This window comes from Lolium perenne, chromosome 7 (genome assembly GCF_019359855.2).
Source record: "Lolium perenne isolate Kyuss_39 chromosome 7, Kyuss_2.0, whole genome shotgun sequence".
Lineage (NCBI taxonomy): Eukaryota > Viridiplantae > Streptophyta > Magnoliopsida > Poales > Poaceae > Lolium > Lolium perenne.
The window spans coordinates 190,192,898-190,219,864 of NC_067250.2; the positions used below are offsets into that span (position 1 = coordinate 190,192,898).

General features: G+C 42.4%; 1 protein-coding gene across 1 annotated transcript; it reads right to left on the reverse strand.

The window, feature by feature from the left end:
• Positions 1-21,729: 21,729 nt before the first annotated feature.
• Positions 21,730-23,855, reverse strand: LOC127326207 (uncharacterized). The gene is made up of 3 exons (XM_051353070.2): positions 23,149-23,855; positions 22,694-22,920; positions 21,730-22,064 (listed from the first exon to the last, which is right to left on the reverse strand). Exons 1-3 carry the CDS (start codon positions 23,626-23,628, stop codon positions 22,055-22,057), a joined length of 717 nt encoding a protein of 238 aa, XP_051209030.1. The 5' UTR covers positions 23,629-23,855; the 3' UTR covers positions 21,730-22,054.
• Between the last annotated feature and the right edge of the window lie 3,112 nt (positions 23,856-26,967).

Sequence of the window (26,967 nt, forward strand, 5' to 3'; positions counted from 1 at the left end):
CCTGGCACAGCAAACAAAATATCAAGGAACGAATAGCAAAGAACAACATCCAACATGGTTATGAGCAGGAAACATACATGTCATGTCCAAACTGGCGTCAGTCATTAGCTGAAGCATATAATTCTCGCGAGAAGAAGTTTCAGCAGCCTCAGCAACAGCAGCATCCTTCGCAGCAATGGCTTCTTTTGCCTGTTGAAGAGCAATTTTCTCTCTCTCGGACGCTTGTCGAGATTGTTCCATCATCGCAAGAGTTTGTTTCTTCATGGATTGAAGTTGTTGGCGAAGTTCTTGCAAATCTTGCGACAAGTGTTCACTTGAAAAATCTCCGGCAAGGGTTTTCTTCGAGAATGAAGAAGCAGGTGAAGTATCGGCAGAGCAAGGATTGGCCGAGTAGTTATCAAATATTAACTGGCAAAGAAAATCCCAGGATCAATGATAGTGCCAGGAAGAATTTCATTGATTTCCAGAAAATTTACATGGATATTACAGAAGTGCTCCAAAAGGACTACTAGGATAATTGTTGCCAAAGCTAAAGTGGCGACAAGAGCAAAAGAAACAGAAAGCAAAGAAAAGAAAAAAAAGAGGCATGCAACTAGACCTCCGGCCTTGATGAGCTAGGAGTTGCAGATGGCTTGATCCCGAGATAGGCCAAGATTTTCTTCGTGTTGAGCTTGGTTGCCTTGATCAACGATCGCCATTTTGTCTGTTCTATTTGCTCGGTGTCGCCAACCTTCATCCAGTCAACAGTTTGTTGGCTGTCAGCGACCAAGGCAACAGTGTTCTCGACAGCAATCTTCATGTTCTCCTGGCGCATCTTCAGTCCAAGATCCTCCGGTGGATTGAAGTCCTTGGCAAGGGCAAGGAAAGTCTTAGGCTCCTCTTTCTTCGGGAAGAAGTAGGGGAACAGCTTCGATAATCCTGCGTCAGCATTCACCACACCTTCGCGAATTTCTTGGCCATGAAACTCCAGATAAGAGAGTGCGTCAAGGAGAGGATCATTGGTGGGATTCTCAAGATCAAACTCTTGGTTTGTTTGACCTGACACAGAAAATATATGTTGGTCGACAGCGAGTAAAAAAAAAAGCAATTCCTAAGAAAAATAGAAGGGATCGACAAAGTTACCGAGGAAGCGCCGATTTTGCGTGTTCAAGCGCTTGAGAATCCCCTTTTCACGAGTAGCCTGCGAGGCCTTGTGCTCGTTTAAAGCAGTTTCTGCGTCCTCAAGTCTCTTTTGCAGATTTTCGACACCAGCAGCTTTTGCCTTGGCTTCATCAGCCTCTGCTTTGGCTTGGCTAGCGTCAAGTTCAGCTTTCTTGCGAGCCGTTTCACTTTGCTCCAGTTTCTGAGCAAGAGTGTCGACAAGCTTGTTGGCCTCTGCAAGTTTCTCTACCAAAATAGAAAAGAATCGTCAAAATTGCGACAAAACAGGAGCAAGAAGTTATAAACAAGGGGTAGAAAAAGTTATTACCATCAGTCTTGCTGGCATACTCACGGTACCCAATGAATTGGGCACCGATGCGAACAAGCTCTTTGATCATAGGCTGTCAAAGAAGAACAAAGAAAGAAAACGTCAGTATGGAAAAAATATGAAGGCGTGGAAAAAGCAAACAGAGGAAATATAGACAGGAAAACCAAGAACTTACATCGTCCAAGAGAGAATTGGAGGAGCTACCCAATTGGAGGGTAGGCTCCGGGATTGTTTCAACCCTCGTCCTTTTTGGTGAAGGGACAATAGGGCTCGAAGGAGGAGTGGTGGCGCCAACGTTCTGTTGAGGAGGCGAAGATTCTTCTCCCTCAACTGGCGTCTCCGAAACAATTAAAGTATGTGACGTGCTCGTTCGAGGAGCCACGTCAAGAGTTGGTATTTCTTCCTCATCATCACTGTGGTTAAAGATCGACATCATAAAAAGCAAGATACGACAAAAATCTTCGAGTACAGAAATAAGGGGAAATCAAAGTGACTTACGAGCTGACGAGGGATTCAAGATAGGGATCATAAGTTGCCTTCTGACGAGAAGGATCAACTTCTTCGGCTTTGGAGGTGCCGGAATCTTCGACATCATTCCTTTTCCTTTTGTTCCTTGGAGAAACAGCAGGAGGAGGAGACAGTGCCGACGCAGTGCCTTCGGAGGCAGCATCTTTTTCAGAAGATCCCGCAGATTTTAAAGAATCCACGTGTTCATTCACAAAAGAGGGGGCCTCTTGGTTGTCATCAGTGACAACGGCCCTTTCTTCGACTTCTCCACCTTCATGAAGAGGAGGAAGCGAGACAAGGTTTGGATGGTTCTGTACAAAACAAAAATCAAACAAGGAAAGATATCAGAAAAGGAGTTACAAAAAAGATAAGCAAGGCAATAACAAATTAATCGACAAGGATTACCTTGGGAAGTGGATTGGCGGTGCTGAATGGTTTTACACGGCAAGAAGAAGGGACAGGATCTTTTTTGCTGAGAGAGGAGATTTTTCGGACAAGTTTCTCTAAGTCCTTGACCTCTAAATCCACCGACAGCCGATCTGCGTCCTTCTCGCCAGCATATTTCCAGAGAGGATATTTGTGAGCCTGAAGCGGCTGCACTCTAGTCCTAAGAAAGTATGCAGTGATTTGGATACCCGATAACTCTTTGTCGCGAGTATTTTGCAACTCGTGGATGCGAGCCATCAAGGTTTCTGTCGACGCTTTTTCTTCTTCGGTAGCCTCTGCGTCCCAGGAGCGGCGGCGAAGGATTTTTTCGGCGCCATCAAAAGGAGGGATGTTGTCTTCAGCACATCCATGGTTTTCCTCCTGAATGTACAACCACTTCTTGCGCCACCCTTGAACGGAGTCAGGGAGTTTGACGTCGAAGTAATCGACGGTGGGGCGAACGGAAATTACAACACCGCCTATATTATAGGCGACATTGGGCGAGCCATTGCGGCGACAAAAGAAAATGCGCTTCCATAGCGCCCAGTTAGGCTGGACGCCAAGGAAGGCCTCGCAAAGGGTGATGAAAATGGAGATGTGGAGGATTGAATTTGGCGTGAGGTGGTGGAGTTGCAGACCATAAATAAAGAGCAGTCCGCGGAGAAAAGGATGAATGGGGGCGGAAAGACCGCGGATGAGGTGGTCGACGAAACTTACCCGGTACCCCATTGGAGGGGTTGGGTAGCTCTCTTCACTGGGGAAGCACAGCGCTTTGGGCTTCTTGCTGATCCCCAATTTCTTCAGCATGTTGATGTCCTGGGTGGAAATCTTCGACCTTTCCCACTCCGCCGTTCCTAGATCCACGGCGGCCATGGAGGATTCCGGTGTACTGTGCCTGGTCAGCCGACGTGGTGGCATCAACAATGGCGCAGGGTTTCGCAGCTTGGAGATGAGGAGCTTAGGAGGCTGTGGCTCGCAGGAGGAAATTTCGCAGATGAGAGCAGGGGAACGGCGCGAGCGGAAGTGCTCGAGGAGGAAGAAGGAGTGTTTATATAGAGGTGCGGCGAAGCGGCGGACCATTGGATGGGAAAAGTGTGCGGCAGATGATAGCCACGTGGAAGCAAGGGTAAAAAAGTATTTTAACATTGGGGGAGTTACGGTGCGTGCGCCAGAAAAAGCGGAGGACGTGTGTCCCCCACTTGCACGACGTGTCAAGATAGTGGATCGATTGGGCCCGTAAGGCAGCGGGAGAAGACTTCTCGCAATTTTTGACTAGCAATCGTGGCTATCGTCAGCAATAACGTCACCTTGGCAGAAGAAAAAATTCGACTCAATAGCTTCGTAAAAGGCGACATGGAAAAATAATGCTGAGCCTTTGATCAAATACAAGTTTTTGATCAAATGCTCGGGGGCTACTTTGGAAAAAAGAAAAAGATCCAGAAAGGCAAAATAGAAATGGCATGAGCCTATGATCAAATACAAATATTTGTTCATAGCCTCGGGGGTTACTCCCATCGGGAGCGCTGTTCGCGCACCCGAGAAATTATAAAACGTCAGGAGATAAAAAGAAAATATAGCTACATAAGGCGTGGAGCCTACAACCAAGTACAAGTCCTTGGCTGTAGCCTCGGGGGCTACTCCCATCGGGAACGCTGCTCGTGTGCCCGATGAAATCATAAAAAAAAAAGAGAAAAGAATGAAAGAGGAAAAAGAAAGGTAGTAGAGCAAAAGAGTATATTTCGAGTTATAAATAACTCTGCATATACTCCCATCGGGAGAGCAATATAAGTCATCTTTGACTCGATAAAATGTGCCATTCCAACAGCCGAAAAAGCACTCGACAATATATTCTCAGAACGCCAAAGTTGCGATCAATTTCTGAATGCCGCAAATTTGCGAAGGTAAGACCCCAGATCCGTTCTGCTGGGCGTGGCATCGCCGAAGACTGCGCTCTGCTACTTTTATCCGTATCAACAGATACGAAGAAAAATCCTAACGGACGCGTTAGGTACCCGATAAATTTAACTGGGACTCGACAGAATGGTAAGACCTAAAGCGGCACCTGTCGAAGTTTACACCAGTATCCCGAGATCATGTCCAGGGACCTGATCTTGAAGTAGGTTTTTGCGGATTGCCACTAGAGCAGTTAACTAGTACCTGATCCGTCAGATGAACTAGCCCCAACTACCATTATCCCTGTACAATATAGAAGTTTATGAGAAGAAATATAGAAAGGTTGAAGTTGTCGAATAAAAATAAACAGTAGAGATTTTCCTTAACTCTGCGATTCAAGCAAAATCTCGGGGGCTACTGACATAGGCATCCCAAATGGGCCTGCCGAAGATAGTACCCGGGGTTTACTGAAGGCCCACTACCCGAAGAATAAGAAGATTCGGAAGCCCAAGATATAATTAAGGAAAGCTAGAGTTGTAATAGAAAGTGTTATTTGTAATCTTACGGGATGAGTTAGAAACCTTCCCGGACTCTGTAACTTGTATGACACGAATCCCTCGGCTCCGCCTCTTATATAAGGGGGAGTCGAGGGACGCAGAAATCATCGAATCATTGTTTACAAACCCTAGTTTCATAATCGTCGAGTACTTTTCGACTGAAACCTTCGAGATCTACTTGCCCTCTACTTCCAACTAAACCCTAGTCTACAATCCGTAGGCATTGACAAGTTAATACCTTGTCAATGATACAATATGATCAAGGAGAGTGAAAGCTCTAAGCTTGGGGATGCCCCGGTGGTTCATCCCTGCATATTTCAAGAAGACTCAAGCATCTAAGCTTGGGGATGCCCAAGGCATCCCCTTCTTCATCGACAACATTATTAGGTTCCTCTAGTGAAACTATATTTTTATTCCATCACATCTTATGTGCTTTACTTGGAGCGTCTGTATGTTTTTGTTTTTGTTTGAATAAAATGGATCCTAGCATTCATTGTGTGGGAGAGAGACATGCTCCGCTGTTGCATATGGACAAATATGTCCTTAGCTTTACTCATAATGTTCATGGCGAAGGTTGAATCTGCTTCGTTAATTGTTATATTGTTGGAAACGGGAAATGCTACATGTGGTAATTGGTAGAATGTCTTGAATAATTTGATACTTGGCAATTTTTGTGCTCATAAGGATCATGTTTAAGCTCTTGCATCATATACTTTGCACCTATTAGTGAAGAAATACATAGAGCTTGCTAAAATTTGGTTTGCATGATTGGTCTCTCTAAGGTCTAGATATTTTCTAGTAAGGGTTTGAACAACAAGGAAGACAGTGTAGAGTCTTATAATGCTTGCAATATGTTCTTATGTGAGTTTTGCTGTACCGGTTCATACTTGTGTTTGTTTCAAATAACCTTGCTAGCCTAAGCCTTGTATTGAGAGGGATTACTTCTCGTGCATCCAAATCCTTGAGCCAAAAACTATGCCACTTGTGTCCACCATACCTACCTACTACATGGTATTTCTCCGCCATTCCAAAGTAAATTGCTTGAGTGCTACCTTTAAATTTCTATCCTTTATCCTTGCAATATATAGCTCATGAGACAAATAGCCTAAAAACTATTGTGGTATTGAATATGTACTTATGTATTTTATTTCTTATTAAGTTGCTTGTTGAGCGATAACCATGTTCCTGGGGACGCCATCAACTGTCTTTGTTGAATATCATGTGAGTTGCTATGCATGTTCGTCTTGTCTGAAGTAAGGGTGATTTATCATGTGTTGAATGGTTTGAGTATGCATATTGTTAGAGAAGAGCATTGGGCCGCTAACTAAAGCCATGATCCATGGTGGAAGTTTCAGTTTTGGACAACAATCAATCTCTTATGAGAATATTATTTTTTGTTGAATGCTTATGCATTAAAGAGGAGTCCATTATCTGTTGTCTATGTTGTCCCGGTATGGATGTCTAAGTTTAGAATAATCAAAAGCGAGAAATCCAATGCGAGCTTTCTCCTTAGACCTTTGTACAGGCGGCATAGAGGTACCCCTTTGTGATACTTGGTTAAAACATATGTATTGCGATGATAATCCATGAAAATCCGAGCTAATTAGGACAAGGTGCGGGCACTATTGGTAATATATGCATGAGGCTTGCAACTTGTAGGATATAATTTACATAATGCATATGCTTTATTACTACCGTTGACAAAATTGTTTCTTGTTTAAAAAAAAAACTCTAGCACAAACATAGCAATCAATGCTTCCCTCTGCGAAGGGCCATTCTTCTACTTTTATGTTGAGTCAGTTTACCCACTTCTTCTGTCTTAAGAAGCAAACACTTGTGTTAACTGTGCATTGATTCTTACATACTTGCATATTGCACTTATTATATTACTTTATGTTGAAAATATCCATGAGATATACATGTTACAAGTTGAAAGCAACCGCTGAAACTTAATCTTCCTTTGTGTTGCTTCAATGCCTTTACTTTGAATTTATTGCTTTATGAGTTAACTCTTATGCAAGACTTATTGATGCTTGTCTTGAAAGTACTATTCATGAAAAGTCTTTGCTATATGATTCAATTGTTTACTCATTTTCTTTACCATTGCTTCGGATCGCTGCATTCATTACGTGTGCTTACAATAGTATTGATCAAGATTATGATAGCATGTCACTTCAGAAATTATCTTTGTTATCGTTTACCTACTCGGGACGAGTAGGAACTAAGCTTGGGGATGCTGATACGTCTCCACCGTATCGATAATTTCTTATGTTCCATGCTTGTTTTATGATGATACACACATGTTTTATATACACTTTATGTCAAATTTATGCATTTTCCGGCACTAACCTATTAACGAGATGCCGAAGAGCCAGTTGCTGTTTTCTGCTGTTTTTGGTTTCAGAAATCCTAGTAAGGAAATATTCTCGGAATTGGACGAAATCAACGCCCAGGGGCTTATTTTTCCACGAAGCTTCCAGAACACCGAAAGGGAAACGAAGTGGGGCGACGAGGCGCCGCCACACTAGGGCGGCGCGGCCCAAGGGGGCCCACGTGGCCCTAGCGTGTGGCCCCCTCGTCAGCCCTCCGACTCCGCCCTTCCGCCTACTTAAAGTCTTCATCGCGAATACCCCAGTACCGAGAGCCACGATACGAAAAACCTTCCAGAGACGCCGCCGCCGCCAATCCCATCTCGGGGAATTCATGAGATCGCCTCCGGCACCCTGCCGGAGAGGGGAATCATCTCCCGGAGGACTCTTCACCGCCATGGTCGCCTCCTGAGTGATGTGTGAGTAGTTCACCCCTGGACTATGGGTCCATAGCAGTAGCTAGATGGTCGTCTTCTCCTCATTGTGCTATCATTGTCGGATCTTGTGAGCTGCCTAACATGACAAGATCATCTATTTGTAATGATACATGTTGCGTTTGTTGGGATCCGATGAATATAGAATGCTATGTTATGTTGATTATCAATCTATCATCTATGTGTTGTTTATGATCTTGCATGCTCTCCGTTATTAGTAGAGGCTCTGGCCAAGTTGTTACTTGTAACTCCAAGAGGGAGTATTTATGCTCGATAGTGGGTTCATGCCTCCATTAAATGCAGGACAGTGTGAGAAAGTTCTAAGGTTGTGGATGTGCTGTTGCCACTAGGGATAAAACATCAATGCTATGTCTAAGGATGTATTTGTTGATTACATTACGCACCATACTTAATGCAATTGTCTGTTGTTTGCAACTTAATACTGGAAGGGGTTCGGATGATAACCTGAAGGTGGACTTTTTAGGCATAGATGCATGCTGGATAGCGGTCTATGTACTTTGTCGTAATGCCCAATTGAATCTCACACTACTCATCATAACATGTATGTGCATGGTCATGCCCTCTTTTTTTGTCAATTGCCCAACTGTAATTTGTTCACCCAACATGCTATTTCTTATGGGAGAGACACCACTAGTGAACTGTGGACCCCGGTCCATTCTTTTACATCGAATACAATCTACTGCAATACTCGTTCTACTGTTTTCTGCAAACATCATCATCCACACTATACATCTAATCCTTTGTTACAGCAAGCCAGTGAGATTGACAACCTCACTGTTACGTTGGGGCAAAGTATCTTGGTTGTGTTGTGCAGGTTCCACGTTGGCGCCGGAATCCCTGGTGTTGCGCCGCACTACACTCCGCCACCATCAACCTTCAACGTGCTTCTTGGCTCCTACTGGTTCGATAAACCTTGGTTTCTTACTGAGGGAAAACTTGTCGCTGTACGCATCACACCTTCCTCTTGGGGTTCCCAACGGACGCGTGCTGTACGCGTATCAAGCTCTTTTTCTGGCGCCGTTGCCGGGGACGTGAAGGAAATTACTCCACAGAGATTTCTAACTCCCACGTCAACTGCACGCCAGCAGTCCCCACAAACAGCGCCAATTGACAAGGTATTAACTTATCAATGCCTACGGATTGTAGACTAGGGTTTAGTTGGAAGTAGAGGGCAAGTAGATCTCGAAGGTTTCAGCCGGAAAAGTACTCGACTGCTAAAAGCTAGGGTTGTGTTAACAATAGATTCGATCCTTTCTTTGTCCCTCGACTCCCCCTTATATAGGAGGTGGAGTTGAGGGTTTCGTGATACACAAGTTACAAAGTTCGGGAGACTATTCGAGTCTGTCCCGTAATAGTTACAAGTCAATATTCCTAATACAATTCTATCTTTCCAAAATAACTTCTGACTAGGCTTCCGGGCTTTATAATCTTCGGGCCGTGGGCCTTCAGTAAAACCCCGGGTACCACCTCCGGCAGGCCCATTGGGGATGCATATGTCAGTGAAACCCTAGGGATCGTTTTGTATTTCTTGATCTTTTAGGCTTTTATCTGCAAATTCTGGGTAATCATTTTATCCTAGTTTATCTTTTAGTTTCCATCGTGTGTTGCTTCATGTAACTTTTTTTTTATTAATGAAATACAAGGTTGCCCTAAAAAAAACCGTAGCCGTCAGCAACTCCCCATCCCTCCTTCTCCTCTCACAGTCATCAGGAGACACAGTCGGGCAAAGCCCGTGCGATGTCATCGGCAGCGGGAATTTTTCCCGTGTGTGGCAGTGGCTGCGGGCTGCGGCCTTCCATCGACGATCCCAACGTGTCGATGGTGGAGGTGGAGCTCCTCCGTCTGGTGGTGGTGCTCCCATGGCTGCGGCTGCCAAATCTAGGTCCGCTCGGTGTCTTGGGCCTTGGCGGTGTTGTGGGTGTGGTACCGCGGTTATGGGCGCCGGACTGCGGCGATGGGTTGGAAACGTGATGATGCCGCTGTCGTTGGCCTTGGTAGCTGTAATATCCCAGGTAATGGGGTTACAAAAATAGAGGAAACAGATGTGTGCATTGCATTCATGCATAGAAAATCTGGGGAATTTTCGCGCTTTAAAGTAAAACAGTCACAGTAACTGAAGTTTCACTTGACCTTGGTGGAATTGAAGTAGCTCATCAAGTCAAGCGCTATAAACCTCAATGTGACTTTGCTAAAACTTTGTTTTGGGTAGAGATAGTTTGAACTAAGGGGTTAGATCAAATGGAACTAATAATCAACACAACAACACTTTACACAATGATCAATTATTTGATCTTATAACAGATCATAATATGGTAATCATTGCCATAACATAAGAACATCTGCTAAATTACAAACCAAGTAACAATAAAATGGAGAAACCATTCTTGACTAGTCTTTTCCATGTTTTAAACTAATCCTTGACCTTACCATGAACCTCATGGTATTCATTCTACTTTAATCTTGGGAGCAAGACAAGGAGATCCAACTAAGGAAGATAATTCTTCTCTACATCAAATTATTGTACATCAAACCCAGAGAGGTAAGAGTTCTATATTATTTATCAGAGAAGTAAGAACAAACCTGGAGTTAAACCTTGGATATACATCCATGTATTCCAAACATCACTTTGAAGAAGAACCCTAAGATATTATTCCAGACCATTCCTAGGGAGAGGACCCAATTATATTAAACATAGATATTGATGACCACATCATTCTCTATGGAGCCTAACCTTAGGTTAGTATTAAAAGACCTTTCCAAATGAGAGAGACCAATCATACAAATCATAGCTTTATCTATTTAAGAATAAAGGACAACCATTGAACTAGAGAATTAGGAGTACCCCATAATCTAGAATAATCCATTCTTATATAAGAGAGCTCAAGCCATGGTGTTACACTCAAGTTAATAAGGCAACACTTGGACTTGGGGAAGAGAACTATCCTTATACCAAGATGATAATATCAACATTATTTAAGTAGAACCCTAACATAATATCTCAGACATTTTCCTGGGATATAAACTTTAGAGGCAACCATAGTAGGCTAGCCTAGAAAGTGAAACATAAGTGCTATACCTTGATTGATCTAGACAATGCTTGATCATGGAAGTGAGAACCCATTTAATGAGTGATCCCTAGGAATCCAAACCTTGATCATTATAAATTGAGTGATGATCATAAACCCTAAGAACTTGAGGTAAAAATGTTAAGAACAAGATGATCATGCCTAATCCATGATCATGCTCTTGAGGTATTGAGGATAAACCCTAAAAGGATAAGTAGATATCCTTCACCACATGAAATCATAGGGAGGTAATTAATAAGCAACCCTAAACTTATATTCCAACCTTAACTTGTGAATCACTTGGTGATCATAAGAAGAATCCTACCATATCTATGTTTCATAAATTAAAGAACCTAAGAAAACCTTAGTGTAAAACTCCATACTTTATATGGTGAGAAACCAACAATCCATTTGACCAAAGTTAACTATAAAATAAGTATTACCAATGTAGTTACTTTAATGATAAATTGGGGATAATAATAGAAGTTAAATTGGTAGAAGATAAAACCAATTCTCAAATCCTTAGTAATTAGAGAAGCTCATGAAATATCAAGCAAGTAACCATATTACCATGGTTAGGGGAGATTAAATCCTAGCCAATGCACTATGGTGTCATCCCATATCTACACCCTAGAATTAAATCTCAACCCTAGTTGAGTATCACTTGGGTGATCACAAATAAGCCCTAAACCACAATTAAGATTCAACCCATGTGTAATTAGGTAAACAACATTTGAACCCTAGATTTGCACATCAAATAAATCTTATGCTTCAATTCTAGAACATAAGAAAAACCTTGTGCTACATAATATGGTTCAAACCATATGTGGAGTAATCAACTATTTCTCTTGGTAACCAAGATCAACCATGATGGAACAATACCTACCTTAAGTCCTTTCAAAGATAATAAAAATGTTAACTTTACAAGGGGATTGTGATAGAAATCATAAAACCCTAATAGAATTAATACTCACATAAAATCATATGTGAACAACTAACTTCTCAAATAGAAACCAAATCCCAACAACTAACTCTGAAATACCTTGAGTTGAGATTATCAACTCTATTAATTCCAAATGGATTTGGTTCATATAGAAAAAAGAAATTAAAATGAGAACACCAACTCATGTTTAATAAGCCCACATATGTGAAATTTAATCAACTATAAAATACTTTCCTCAATTGGGAGAGTGGTGTAATAGTCATTGCACTAAATACTCAGTAAACTCCAATTGTTAAACACCTGCAAAATAAGAAGATTCAAATTTGAATTATAAAACCAGAATTGAAAATTGGAAATTGAAAACAAATAAATAAAAGAGAAAATGGGAGAAAAACCTTACCTGTACCCTGCCAACCGAAGGAGCCCAGCAGCAGCCTCTACCACAGCCCAGTAAGCAGCCCACCACCGTGGCCAAGCCCACCAGAACCAGCCCAATACCCCTTCGTTGCAGATAAATACGAGGAGGACGATATCGTCTTCGTCTTCGTCACCTCTGCCTCACTCGCACGCCCTGGGAGCGACACCACGATGGGGAGGGACACGTTCTGTGGTCGCCATCGCCGTTTTTGACTGCCAGCGCACGTCGGTGGCGGTATAAAAGGCATGGAAGCTCCCAGTTCTGCCTCTCTGTTTCAATTCCGAAAAAAAAGGACAAAACCTAGCTCGCCCGGCCACCCCCTGTCGCCAACGTTTGGAGCCTCCCCGACCATCGCCGTGACCGCCATGATGACCGCCGTTCTCGACTTGCTCCACCAGCTCGAGGAATCGAACCGAATCACCCTGGAGCATCTCCGTCGAGCTCGATTTCTTCGACGACCGGAGCTGTTAATTCCGGTGACTCGGACCACCGTTCGCCTTGCCGTCAAGCCCTGCGTACTCCTGGTGAGTCTCTGATACCCATCGCATGCTCGTTTAGCTCAATCGCGTGCCGTAGCATCACCGTACCGTGAACCAGTCCCCGCCGCCACAGAACCTCGCCGGCGAGCAAACTCCGGCAACCATTTAGGGGCGAGGTTGGTACCGTTTGAATCCCCGCGGTGTGCTGCGTCGAGTGGTGTGAGGAGCCCGTCCGCCCGACCCCAGAAACGGCGGCGCCGTCACCGGCATCCCGCCGGCAGAGAGAGTTCTCTGCCACGTCGTGGATTTTGACTTGGTCTCCGCCCGCGTGGCCACTGATGTGGAACCTGGACCCACCAGTCAGTCAATGTAGGTAGGTCTGTACCGGGTACAACTAGCAATTCTTAAGTCATTTTAAATTACAGAAAATAACTGAAAGTTTGTAGGAAAAATAGAAAATTCAATATAAATCAGAAAAATACAAATGAGATATTAAAATGATCCTAAAAATAAATTCTATCCAATAAAAATATAATATGAAATTTTTATTTTTAATAAAAATTTAATTGTTTAATAATGGTTATTTAAGCCTTTACTTTTATTCTTAATTGAATTAAAAAAATCCAATAATTAGGAAAAGATTAGAAAATAAATAAAAACCAGTAAAGTAAATAAAGAAAACATTAAAACTAATTTTCTTTATTTGGAACTTATTAAATCTATATTAATAAGAATTAAACCCTGATTAGTAATTACCCTAAATATTAAAATCTTTAAAAATAGAAAAAAATGCCAAATCCAATATTAATTTTATTTCAAAGTTATTAATAACTTCAACCTTAAATTGAAGTTATTAATTCAAGAACTTTAGGGTATTTAGAAAACCCTAATTTCATAAGTAATAGAACCAGGAACTCATCATTTCATGTGACTCCTAAAACCCTAAATTAATTAGGAACCCTAGTTCCATTATTACATGTGAACCCTAAATTACTTCTAAAACCTAAACCCTAGATCCTCACATGTAATCATGGTATTCTATTTTTCATCCATAATATGATAACAGGAATTAAACACTTGCCATGTTCACATAAAATGTAGGGGCCCTTTTATCCATAATTCAGTATTTCATATATGCACACCTATCCTACCTAGATGATCAAATAGGATCAACCTTAGTCCTTATTATCAAGAATCATATCCTTACTCATCCTGATTTAGCATCACACCATTGTGATGAACCCTAGTAGCAACCACACCAATTATTTACCATTACATCACTATAGTCCACTAAACCCTACTAGTGTTGGATACTAATTATCAACCTTCCTATTTAGGAGCCAATTATTCCTTACTTAACAGAACCAACAGTAAAACCTAGGCCACCTCAACCTTAATTGATATACTTCTTATTACTTAAGAAGTATGTTCTTCAAAAGTTATTCGTTTGAAGTAAATAAGGAATCATCATCAACCCTGCCTTATAGGAAATATAAACCCTAGCTAGCCATCACCAATAAGATGAAACAGTCCTGATAGCACCCTTGTATGAATAATTGCTTAGGATGCCTAGGCTTAACTCAACCTTACCAACCCTAGGTGTTGATGAATCCAACATTGTTGGGATACATCTAATACTTACTCCAGAAACTAAATGAAACCATAGTCAACCATAGAACTCCATCAACCTAATTATCATACTTGTTCTTTATTAAAGAACATGTTCTTCAAAAGTAATTCTTTTGAAATATATGATAATTAATCATTAACCATGCCATATAGTACTAAAACTGACCACTGTTCTTTACTTGTTAACATTATGCCAATTATCATTCTTTGTGTGCTCAATTAATTATTATGCTCTATTATCTACCTGTTTATAATACCAAGTAAATCACACTTGAATAAGAACCTTGTATGTGAATCACTCTAAAAGTGCAACACACCCTAAACCAATCATTACAACTCACTGATCCTAAATCATCGGGGTTAGATCACGCTTAGAGCGATTGCATCTCATTCTTATGCATTATTGCATCCTTGCCAATCTTTTAAACATCGTCCTTACCGGACGATGATGCTATTTCAGAATTTGGAGTTATTACGTATCGAAGACCTTGCCTGCATAATCTTGCAGTCAAGAAAGGCAAGTTCATCACTTGCTCATGTCATTTGTGTATTTCTATCAAATTACTTGCAAAGTATTATGGTTATCACTATTGCATAAAAATCAAAACCACTACTTTCATAACTATGAATATGACTATGTGGTGGGCAATGGAACCATGGATTGTGTTGATATGGTGGAGGTTCCATTGCACGGGCTTATATCCATCTAGGATTAAACAACAAATGTCGCCAGTGATTCTTGTGCCGTAATACCCGTGTTAACCATAAGATCCAGAGTGGGACGGAGTAGTCAAAAGTGTTTCCACCTCTCGTTCATCAACGGATGCGCTTTACCGTAGACACTTGTATCTGTCGGCGGCAAGCGGTAGGCTGGGGAAGCCTTAAGTCCCCACGGCACAGTCCGTAGACACTTGTCGTTCGAAGAACAAGCGGTAGGCTGGGGAAGCCTTAAGTCCCCACGGTATTGCGGTCTATGATGGGTTGCAGCCACCGGCGGCGGAGTGTATGGTAGAGCCCAAAGATCGTTGTCGTGGTCGGGGTCCACCTTGAAATCTATAGGAATAATGGGACCGACGTGGACCCAGGGTCGGCGCATGCAACAAAGGGTGGGTGTTCGAGGTAGCGGAGGAACATGATTGGCTAGACCTTATACCGGGCCTCACACCATAGGAAGTGTGGACGGGAAGATCACCCGGTTGGCACCAAGGTTAAGATCTCTTATGGGTAAAGCAACACACCTCTGCAGAGTGTAAAGAAGCCGTGACTGTCACTCCCTGTTGCAGGATATGGAATCGCTATGACAGCGGCCGGAAAGGAGCTCCATGAAGTTCTAGTAAACCGGTGAAGGCTGACGGACATAGTTCTTCTGAATAAAAGCAACCTTTTGAAGAAATGGTTATGAAAACTTGCATTGGTATTAGGCTTTCTGGTCTAATGCCGTAGCTAGTGCATTAAACACCTCTTTCCTATAATGAACTTGTTGAGTACGCTCGTACTCATCCCACTCTTAAATCCCCTGCTTAGATATGGAGGCATCGAAGGAGGATCTACAGAGCAACTCGAAGACCGAGGAGTTAACAACTACTTCAAGAGACAGGACACTGTCAGAGGAGTCATATACCACATCCAACAAGGAGAAGACCTAGTTTAGCCATAGAAGGGAACTAGCTTCCTCGACCTAGCTCCTATTTAGCTAGAATCTATTCTTAGCCTCTGTAGTTAGTTAAATACTCTATAAATAGAGTTCGTGTTAGGATTAGACTACGAGTCGTTCTTCTGGAGTTTAGTTGCAGATTTACCTCATTGTAAAGTAGGAGGCTGTGCTGATCTTATGTAACAGAGTCTGTATGTAATTCTATAGACATGCCTTGGACCCGCATATGTTTCTGTTGTACCACTCTGAGCGATATAATACTAGTGAAACGGTGTTTCATTGGTGTTATATCAGACTTGCATACTACACCATGCAGTGGTATGCCGGGTCACCACAGTAGCGGTGGCTTAGTCTCCCAGCCTCGTGGAACTATCGGGATTCACCTGTTGCCATGGCGATGGCGGCCATGGCCAGTGTGTTGACTTGCCCTGTTGGGAACTGGTCGGTGGCGTGGGGGCTATTGGCTCGGTTTGAATGAGGGATGCGGTCCTAGGTTCCTTCTCACACCATGATAAAGAACTGCTTGTTGTCGGCTTTTGTTGATCTGACCGGAGTGTTGAGTTTCGGAAGGCTTCATCGGCAAACTCCAATGGACGACATGTCGTAGATTGCCTGGTCGGATGGTATTCGGTCGCGTGAAATCATGTTTTTTCTGACCGTTTGGTTTCAGAGAAAGCGATGTGAAGCTCTGCAGTTTATTGCCATCGTGTGTCATATCTTTAGTTCATGGTGAAGTCAGTCATGGAGAATGGCACAGAAGCCGACATCTGAGGACTAGTAATGGTTGTTCGAGTTCTACTATCGATGAGATTTTGGCTTGGAGCAGCGGCAACGCCAAGTGGGGGCGACAAGACAGGATAAATTCAGAATCTAAACTTGCACGGTGAAAACCTAAGGTCTCGTCTTAATTGTTTGTGCTTGACAATGACCTTGTTAAAGGATTGTTTTGTGAGCGTATTTTCTCCTGGGTGAAAACCTATGATCTATGATCATGGTGATGATGGTGCTTGTACACGGTTTCCTTCTTGAAAGTGTTTTTTTTAAGAAAGATGATTTTATGGTGCTATCTTGATAGTGTTTGGCCCGCTGCTACAAGAAACAAATCACTGCAGTGGGATTTTTGTTTTCTGTGATGTCTAGTAAATTGGAGAAGTGACAACCTCCTGAGGTAAATAGATCATCTGTTTACAAGGACAAATACATTTTTTTCTCTCTCTATGATGTTTTCTCTATTTCAACTCAAAAAATACACTACTACTTCGACTTGACAAATAATACACTACCTTTGTTCATAAACTAATGTCAGAAGTTTGTCTAAATTGAGTTGTATTTAGATACTTCTTAGCGTATAGATATATCCAAATTTAAACAAATCTCTAACATCTTTTTGTGGATGGAGGAAGTACATAATATCATTAAAAAAAGGTTATCACAATTCAGAAACATCATAATACATGCTCTCCTATGCTGCCTTAGAGTCGTAGAAATGCAGAGAGTGGATTTTTTTTAGCCCTTGTTTTTTTGCAAAATTGAAGATAGAATTTTAAAGTTTTAACAAAATCTGAGAAAAAATATAGACGTGGACAATGATGTAATCTACCAATCCTGTAACATCTGAACTCGAGATACCTCATATTCTTGGCTCTAGAAAAATGACAAAATATGACAGATTTTGAAATTTTGAAATCTCACACTATTCACTACTATTGATATCGGAATTTGTCATTTTTGCACAGCTCCAAATATAAGGTATTTTCAGTTGAAAATTTTCACGTTTGTAGATCACAATATTGTCAACATGTAGATTTAATTTCTGATTTTTTTAAAAAAATAAATAAATATTGTTTTCAATTTTTTTCAAAAATGAGCTACTCGTGTAGCTCAAACTACACTTGTGATTTCTGTAGAAATGCATACCTTCTCTTATATTAAAAAGGGCAGCCATTTTCTTTTGTTGGACAGATCTGACCCAGCAACTTATTGAGCAGACTAGGCTTATCTCATTAAGAGCATCTCCAGCGGTCCAAACGTAAATAGAAGTAAAATGGTCGTCTGTGTCCGCGCGGTCGAAAAATGCGTTTGTTTTCTGGCCGTGCTTTCCGCGGGGACGCATTTGGGAACCAAATTTGTGTCGTGAATGCGTTTGCGCGGACGTATCTATTTGGCCGGCGCAGCTTCTGTGACTTGGCTTCACCAAGTTATACATGTACAGTGCCCTGACTTGGAACGTGAGTCGTTGGATCACAAATGAAAGGCAGGATCTAGGCACTGTAGCTAAACACTGTAGCCCGGTATTGTCGCGTTGGTGTTGTAGCAGTCGGCCCTATAGCTAGGTACTATGGCTAGGATCCTGTAGATGCACTGTAGCATGAGATTTGGGGTGTTCATTTTCAATCCAGCAGTTACAAATCTGTCCAAGTTAGGGATAATGTAGCTCTCTGACTTGCCTTAGCCAAGTTAGATAATCCGGAGCCCTATTTGGCCTGCTTGGCTCCCTCTCTCTTTCTTTAATGCATGACAAATTCTTGTGTTGGCTACTCCTAGCCACATAAATGGCATCTTTCTCTCTTTCCTTCCTAATTAATGCATGAGAAGCCCTTGCGGACAAAAAAAAAGGCACTGCCACTGGAAAGGTACAGACGCATACAGACATGTTACCTATTTTCGTGTCCATGCCCAATGCAAACGGACACAAATCATGTTAAAAATGCGTCAGACAGCCGGAGATGACCTAATGTGAAGAGTGCTCTCAAACCCGGAAAAAGGAGAACGAACATGGTGAACCAAACACAACTTCTAACTTCTAATATTATATGAGTTTCAGGCCCTTGCCCTTAAATACTTTCTTCTGTGTGCTCTGGTACTTGGTTCAAATATGAACTACGTACCAGAGCACCTACAAAAAAATACTTCTATAAACGGCAAACCAAAGGAGTCCTAAAGATGGCGTGGCAGTTGTTGCATTCTCTGCGTTCAATCACAATATGATACATCTAGCTTTCTTACTCAGTGTGTACTCCAGCGGTTGACAGCAACGTGATGACAAGTGTTGAACAAACTACATCGAACGATGAAAGTCAGGGTGGCCACGTGATAACTCATCGCAGCCACATGTTCAAGCAAGCTATCCAAATTGGATGGCCGGTCCTAGGTCAATCCTTTTCTATCAAGGGGCCATTTCGTGAAGTTCCTCCTAGCCTTCTGGCAACATAGAGTCCAACCAAAACCATTGTTTCGTATGACAACCAAGGCATGGCGTTTTTCTCTAAGGGCAGCTCAATTAGACTTAAGCATGTAAAACTGAGGTGATCTGTGATCAGCAATTCAGCATACCCTTGTCTTACACTCTTACTTCCAATTGCTTTCTCTGTCTCTTCGGACTTGACGGTCTTTAATAAGGGGAGAGAGGGGTTGGGCCTTGCCTGAACACGAGCTCCTCCGTTGACTCAAACCATATTAACTTATCGTGCAAGCGTACCATCTCCAAGAAGACTGCTGATCATCACCATGTGGCGAGCGTGATGCTCCCGATTAGACGCTTTCAGTACTTAGCTGCTACTTTCCCACCACAAAGCAAGCAGGCGTGCGTGTGTATGCCTTTTTTTTTTTACATAACAACATTGAAGATGAGAGTGCAAGTAATGGTTCTTTAGAACAGAGCAAGAAACAGTTGAGCTTCATAGCACAAACCAACAACAAATTGATGATAACTCCTGAACAAGACCCCAAGACTGCAAGTAGAGCCAAACGGCGATAGATCACCCATCGACGACTTGGATTGAATATGCGGCAATTGCAATCTCTGAAGACCACTTCCATGCTCCATACCGGTCGATGCCCCGCGAGTGGGTCTCCTGACGGTCTATCCGACATATGCACTTGAGGTTGGGAAGATCTGAACTGTACAGAATAACCCTCACCGCGATCAAATTCAAAATGTCCCCGCTGTTGAATATGAGATTGAGAACCAATGGTTCACACGGAGTGGTTCACCCTGAACAGCGAAAGGATGTCATCTTCAACATAAGTATCCTAAAACAAAGAAAGTGTAGTGTAGTTGTAGCCTATAGAATAGTCCTCCTCATGTGTCTATTGCACTACATTTTTTGAGGAATGACCTTGCTTGGTTGAGCCTTTTGGACTGCCCTTGATTAAAGATCCTTGTGTGTGAACATTATAGTGCTGAAGTATTGTGCCAATTGTACCAACTTTGTTCCACTAATTAACACTACTAAAATAAAGTGTGGACAACAAGCCTGATTTTTAAGGAGAGAATGGCTGGCCCCGGCCTATGTCGCTTTGCAAGCGGGAGCCCGAGACCACAATCCATCTAATTTTCCAATGCCACTATATTGTAAGCATTTGCGAGGGATACTCACCTATGTTATAAACATGATCCAATGCGAGTAACAAATTTAGTGCGCTAGAGCGACCACGAGGGAAAATCATCAATGAAAAGCCATGGCATCAGTGACCATGCTCGTCCATTAGGCTTATGGAAAGAAATGTAGGCATATTTTAGGTACATCCACATGATAATCCTCGCTAGCATCAAGAGTGGGGTTGTAAATGGGGTGAGGACCGGGGCAGAGCGCTTGGGATGCATTATGTCGCAAAGTAGCATTACCTTGTTTTTTGTCCTTTTTCTTCCATCTTTATATCTAAACTCTTGTAATGTAGGTGTTTCTCATAAACCTCTCTTGATTAATAAAATGAAGCAAATATTGTGCCTCCATTTTAGATAATAAAGTCACATGAAGATTCTTTTTTAATACCCCTCGGACTCGGTGAGGAAAATGAAATAAAATTGGCAAAGACTAGAAATCACAATGTGGTGTTGTGCAACATTATTTTTCCTACTTATTATGAAATACAAAATTGTATGTTACGAGAGTTTCCATGTAAATAAGGCGCTTTCATGATGGGTGCACGCTAATTTATAAGGCACAATATTTTTATTTTCAATGTGTTTCTAATTTTGTGTGTCAACACATACTACTTCCGCATTTTTTGGTGTCCTAAAGTCTTGCCGTACTAGGTTTAGCGGGTGGCAAAAGCTAGATTCCAAAATAGATGATGGTCGGCTATTTAAACCCAACTTCAAAACCAAAATTTCGTTGCTCTCAAACGGCACCGAAATAATATTTGTTAAGGTTGATGTATTTGTTTTGACAAGATCTTCATAACCACATCCTGATTTGATATGCTCTTACATCTTTTTTTTCTTATGTTTTATTTTTTACCCCTTTTTGTGCTGCATGTCTGCATTGTATCTTTTGTACCACATCATCTTACTACTGTGTTGTATTTTCTATACTGCTCTGTTCTACTGCATAGCATCGTACCGGCACGAGATTCTACTGTGTTTTGTGCTTCTACTGCTTCTTTGTATGGCATCAGTCAAGCTCTTAAATATTTTGTAAGCCATACGTTTGAGTGATTAAAAATATATTTGCAATGAAATTTTTTATGAAACCAAAGGACAAGATTGAACTAACATATGTATAACACTTTCAATATCTAGTTTGTTACTTGCCTGATAATCTTAACCTTTCCAACCTCTCAAATGAGGTTATTTCTCTCATGTTTCTAACCAAGCTAGACTTCCAATTGAACAAATCCCGTCGACATTTCCATCACATAATCATCCATTGCACACAAGAATCCATTCAGTGACAAGCTAGCAGTGGACAACTCGCCGAACTTGCATCAGAGAACATGCAACATTGGTAGCCAAAGCATTCTAACTAATTGCACTCTCTCTTGACCACAAGAGAAGAATTAGCAATTCAGCATGCATATCAGAACTAGGCATAAGGCAGAAAGGTCATTTCAGGCAGTGATGATATCACAACTGGGAACAATGTCACTGCAAATGCAAAGCTATATCATTTCTTAAGTTAGCCGACATGCCTCCACAAAAGGGATGGAGAAAAGGAATCAAACACAAGGAGGTAGGGTTGGGGCATATACAAAGCTACGGCAAGCCGTCACAGTTACGAATACTATCATGCTATCATGTTCTGGGAAGGGTGCCCATAAACTTGATTCGTGGAGCCGACGACCAAAAGGATGTGTTTCGGTGGAAGTTGGATCTCGCAGCAGGACACATCCCTACCATGCTCTCATATAAAACTGACGACCTTCTAATGTAGTTAGCACCATAATCTACATCATCATCTCCACTTGCCTCATGAAAAGCTGCATAACAAAAAAGGGTATGATCAACAACTGTGCGAGTATCCAAAAGTAATTTGTTAATCAACTGAGTGTTATCTGGTATGATCCGTAATTTTCACAAAAATCTTTCAAGCTCCAGCCTTAAAAAACTATCAGAGACATCTTGATTCAATACACATGTATGTCAAACATTTTCAAGCTTCATAGACAAAACCATAATTATTGATTTATGATGTCCGACGTAAATTGCCGCCTTCGTTGTCTAAATGCTGCTATACTCGGATGAATTATGTAAAAATGCGAAGCTATCTCGTTATGATGTAGCAGTTGTTTTTCGCCAATAGAAATTTCACAACACTAAACCTAGAAGATCATTCACACAAACTTTTATACTGTATCAGATCGTGACTTCAGTCCCATCCCATTCCGCTCTTCTTCCCTTGTGTCGCAACTTAATCATTTGCATATCAGTACAAGAAAATTACAGTAATCTGGCACTTCTACATCATTTGGCAAAGATGTGTTGTTTTAACATTGTTTAAAAGTTATTTTTTTGTTTTGTTTTTTAGAAGTAACAAGACGTCAGTACTTGCAGTTCTTCAGTGTTCAAACAGAAGCATAACGGGGAAAAAAAGGGTTCCCAAACTTACTCGTTCCGACCAAAGGCCGCGCTAGAGCGATTCCTCGCTGGCGTGCCGCTGACCGACTGCGCCGGCCCTGAGCTGAGGAAATCCGAGGTCGATCTCTTCCTCTGCCGGGAGGCGAACAAGGGGCCGCCGTTCCGGGATGAGGTTGCTTCGTCGCTCCGGCCGGCGCGGCGTGCGGGCGAGGCGTGGTTACACAGGCTCCGCTGGGACGTAGAGCACGGCGGGTCCTCCTGGAATAGACAGATCGGCATTTGCATCAGACGACGTGCTTGGACAAAAGAATTGCAAGAAAACGATATTTTCCTTGTAAAATCTATATGTAAGAGTGGGTCGATCGTGATTGTGAGCGAATCTCGTTAATTTGACTCGCAAATTTAAGCAATTTATTGCCAACATAAAGAGAGGCGCAATGGTAGAGAAAGCAAATCAAGAAACAGGGGCTGAGGTAAAAGCGGCACCTTTGCGTTAGGGGCGGCCTCCCGGCTGCTGCTGGACGTGGAGCTGGCGACGGGCGGCGGCGTGGCCTCCGCGTCGTCCGCCCACGGCACGACCTGGTTCTCCCCCTCCCCCTCCTCCTCCTCCTCGTCCTCGTCCTCGTCCTCGATCATCTCCTCCTCGTCCTGCTCGCCGTAGCCATCTCCGGCCACCCCGTGGGCGGCGCGGCCGCGGCCCCGGCCGACGCAGAGCTCGCAGATGGAGGCCGTCGGGCCGAGGCGGGGCCCCGCGGCGCGCCACGGCGTGGGCCGCGCGCACCCGCGGCAGAGCAGCGCGCGCGCGTGCCTGGCGACGAGGAAGTTGGCGCCGTGCACCTGCGCGTCGCAGCCCCAGCAGAGCGTGGCGTCGTCGGCGCCGCAGTACACCCGCGCCGCCGCCCCGCAGAGCTCGCACGCGTTCTTAACCTTGCCGTCCCCTCCGGCCGCCGCCGCCGCTGACGACATGATCGCGCTGGTCCGCTCTGCTCGTCTCACCAACCTTGTCCCGGTCGACCTCGCTATCTCTCTACTCGCTCGCTCGCTCGTCGCCACAAGATCTTTTTCTCTCTGGGTCTCGGCTGGGGTTGTTTTTTGTTGGCTTCTTTCTTTCTTTTTCTCTGGGCCGCGAGTACTTGTAGAGAGAGGAACTGGGAAGAGAGAGAGAATTTTTTTCCTGCGTTGTGTTGTGTGGTGAGTAGCTTCTGAGGCTGCTGTTCGTTGGGTCCGTATTTTCATTCGAGAGGTTCTCAGCCTCCAACCAAGGATCCTCTGTGGATGCTCCGACGCTACTACGGGCTCTCACGCCTCCATGTGGACATTCGCCGATTTTGTGGCCTCTCGTTTCATGCCTCACATTCTGTCATTCTCTAAACTCTATTTTTTCTAGAGCTCCAGCAGCCGTTCTAAAATCCGGCGCTATAAATCGTGTTTATAGCGCGATGTAATAGGATTTAGCGCGCATCACCGACGTGTTTCATCGGAGACGATGTAGTGCAGCGCGTGAAAAGTAGCGAAACCTGACTGTGGGCACTGTAAAATAGCGTGTCATAAACATGATCCGGTGATAAAGTTGCTCAAAATAAGACCAAACAGAGCTAACAAAATAAAATTACAAGGTTGATATATTACAAATGTGATAAAACATACGACACATAAAATAGTAAATGCAATAAACATTACAAATGTGATACGTCAGCGTGCGCGGATCTTCCGGCTAGGGGAGGACGCAACGGCACCCGGCCATGCGCGGGAAAAAATTTAGCGCACGCATTTTGCTGCCAGTACTGGAGCACCTCCCGCGCCCGCGCGATATAGAGCGACCGTTGGAGTTGATCTTAGTTCTATCTAACACTGGTTAATTATAAATTGAATATCCGTTAGTTTAAATATTTTTTCTAAAGTTTTATTGAAAAATATAATCCTAATTAAACTAACAGAACTTACAATGCATGCTTATACTTAGCTTAAGAAGCCATGTAGCTATTGTTTTGTAGCATCTTCCCATACGAAAGGTCCACTTATTTGGATATTCATTACAACCACATTATTATAATTGAAATGTATTTTACTTACAAACATGTTTGGTGGGACTATTTTCTAAAAAAAAAAGTATGTATGTGATATCAATGTGTCCAATTTAAGCACTATGGTGAATTCATAATTAATATTGTGGGAAGTTTTAATGCATAAATGTCTAAAAATAACTTCTGGAAATTGTATTCACTAATGCCGTCGCTCAAGATGCCCACATAATCATTGGAATGTATTTATGTAAAAACTTATGTTGCGAGGTTATTTCCATAGACAAATGTCAATTTCCACGTAACAGATGTAACCACTCTTGTGAATTCATACTAAGAGCATCTTCATCGGCGTGTTCCAAATAGGCGTCGGGAGCATCGCTAGCACAATGCTACTGGAGACATCGGCACTAGCTCCCTTGATATATGTAGGGGTTTCCCACATTGGCAATCCCAATTGTCTCGCCCCAATAGATTTTTTGGCCCAAAATAAATTGGAACTCACAAATAGGGATAGAAATTCAGGAAAAGTTTATACTTAGCTACAATGCATGCTTATACTTAGGTTAAGATGCCATCTAGCTATTGTTTTCTAGTATCTCCACATATGAAAGGTCCACTTGTTTGCATATTCATTCCAACCACATTATTAATATTGAAATGTATTTTACTTACAAACTTGTTTTGTGGGACTATTTTCTTATAAAAAAATTGTATGTACTCATACATGATATTAATGTGTCTAATTTAAGCGCTTTGGTGAATTCATAATCAATACTGTGGGAAGTTCTAACGCATATGCCTTGAACTAACTTGTAGAAACTAGGCATGTACGACTATCATAGCTGAAAGGATTGATGTAAAACTAAATGAGTAGTCGTTGTCCAAAATCACTCTCAGAAAGCAAAATCGACTGTGCAGAGAGATGGGTTGTTAAGACAATGTGACGGTGAATGTGATAGTTGGCCACGCATGAGCCAAGAGATGGTTCGTCGAGAAGCGCTATACCACCAGCAAATGACAGTGACAACACCTAAAATTTGAAGAAAAAAAACGTGTATGACAAGGAGAAAAATACTTGGAAATGGAAATAATAATATGCTTTTTATTTACCGTTGAGTAGTAGTACTAGCAGTGCTTAAAACTGCTAAAAAAATAATAGTAAATCAGTAGCATGAGAGAGAGAGGGAGTGAGGGGGAGGAAACGTGAGGCTGGAAATGAGGGGAGTGCTGGTGAAGCGAGCGAAGGAGAGCCACAAGCGGGATATGCTGCCGCTGGGCGCTGGCCAAGAGATCCACCCCCACCACCCCCGCACCTCGTATTCCTCGTTCTCCACCCCACACCACATCATCTCCCTCCAGATATTTTCAGAGTCCCCTCTCTCTCCTGCTGTCCCCATCCTCTTCTCTCATCCACTTGATGGTTTTCTTCTATGGTCACTGCTCCGAGTACTCCCAAACGTACCAAGTATTTCTCAAGTACTAGCAAATAGTAGACCATTATCTCCTCCAGACAAAACAACGGATACTCTAACATGTAAAACATTCTGCTACGAAAATTGCTAATTTAATGTACTCATGCTCTCATTTCTTTTAGTTTAGTTGATAACGATTAACATTCGAAATCACATCTGCTAGGACTAGGGGCGGGGATATCAAGCCACCTCGGCTCGACTTAACTTGGCTCGTAAATACTCGCTAGTTAACAAGTTTTCTCGACTCAACGCATTAGCTTAACAAGGTTAAAAACCACTAGCGTGGCTCGAGTCAAATACTCGAGTTAGCTTATGGATAAGCTCATTAAAAAAAACTAAACAACATAATGGATTCATCATGAGTCAAGAGTACAAGAAGGATGACTCATCGATGCAAACTTTGCTCCAAGTGTTCATGCATATTAGGTGTACATGTCCTAGGATTTATTTAGTGTTGTTATATTAACGAACATCGAGTACTCCTAGCTTGACTTGATGATAGTGAGATAAAAAAAGGCCAATTTTTACTCGACGTTTTACGGTCCGAGTTCGATCGAGTCAAACCGAGTTTTCGAGTGCTCGTTGAACTCATGACTTTTGAGTTTTATTTTATATAACCCCTAATATGCACCCTTTATTTGAAATGCATTTTAAATATATTTAAAAATGTCAAATAAATACAAAGAAAAATGTTCCTTGTATATCTTATAATGCTACATGCTCACAACGTTGTTTCAGCAAAAACCGACAGGTTTTGTGGCCTGTGTAAAAAAAGTCAAATTTTGGTGATAAAATAATCCATTTCTCGA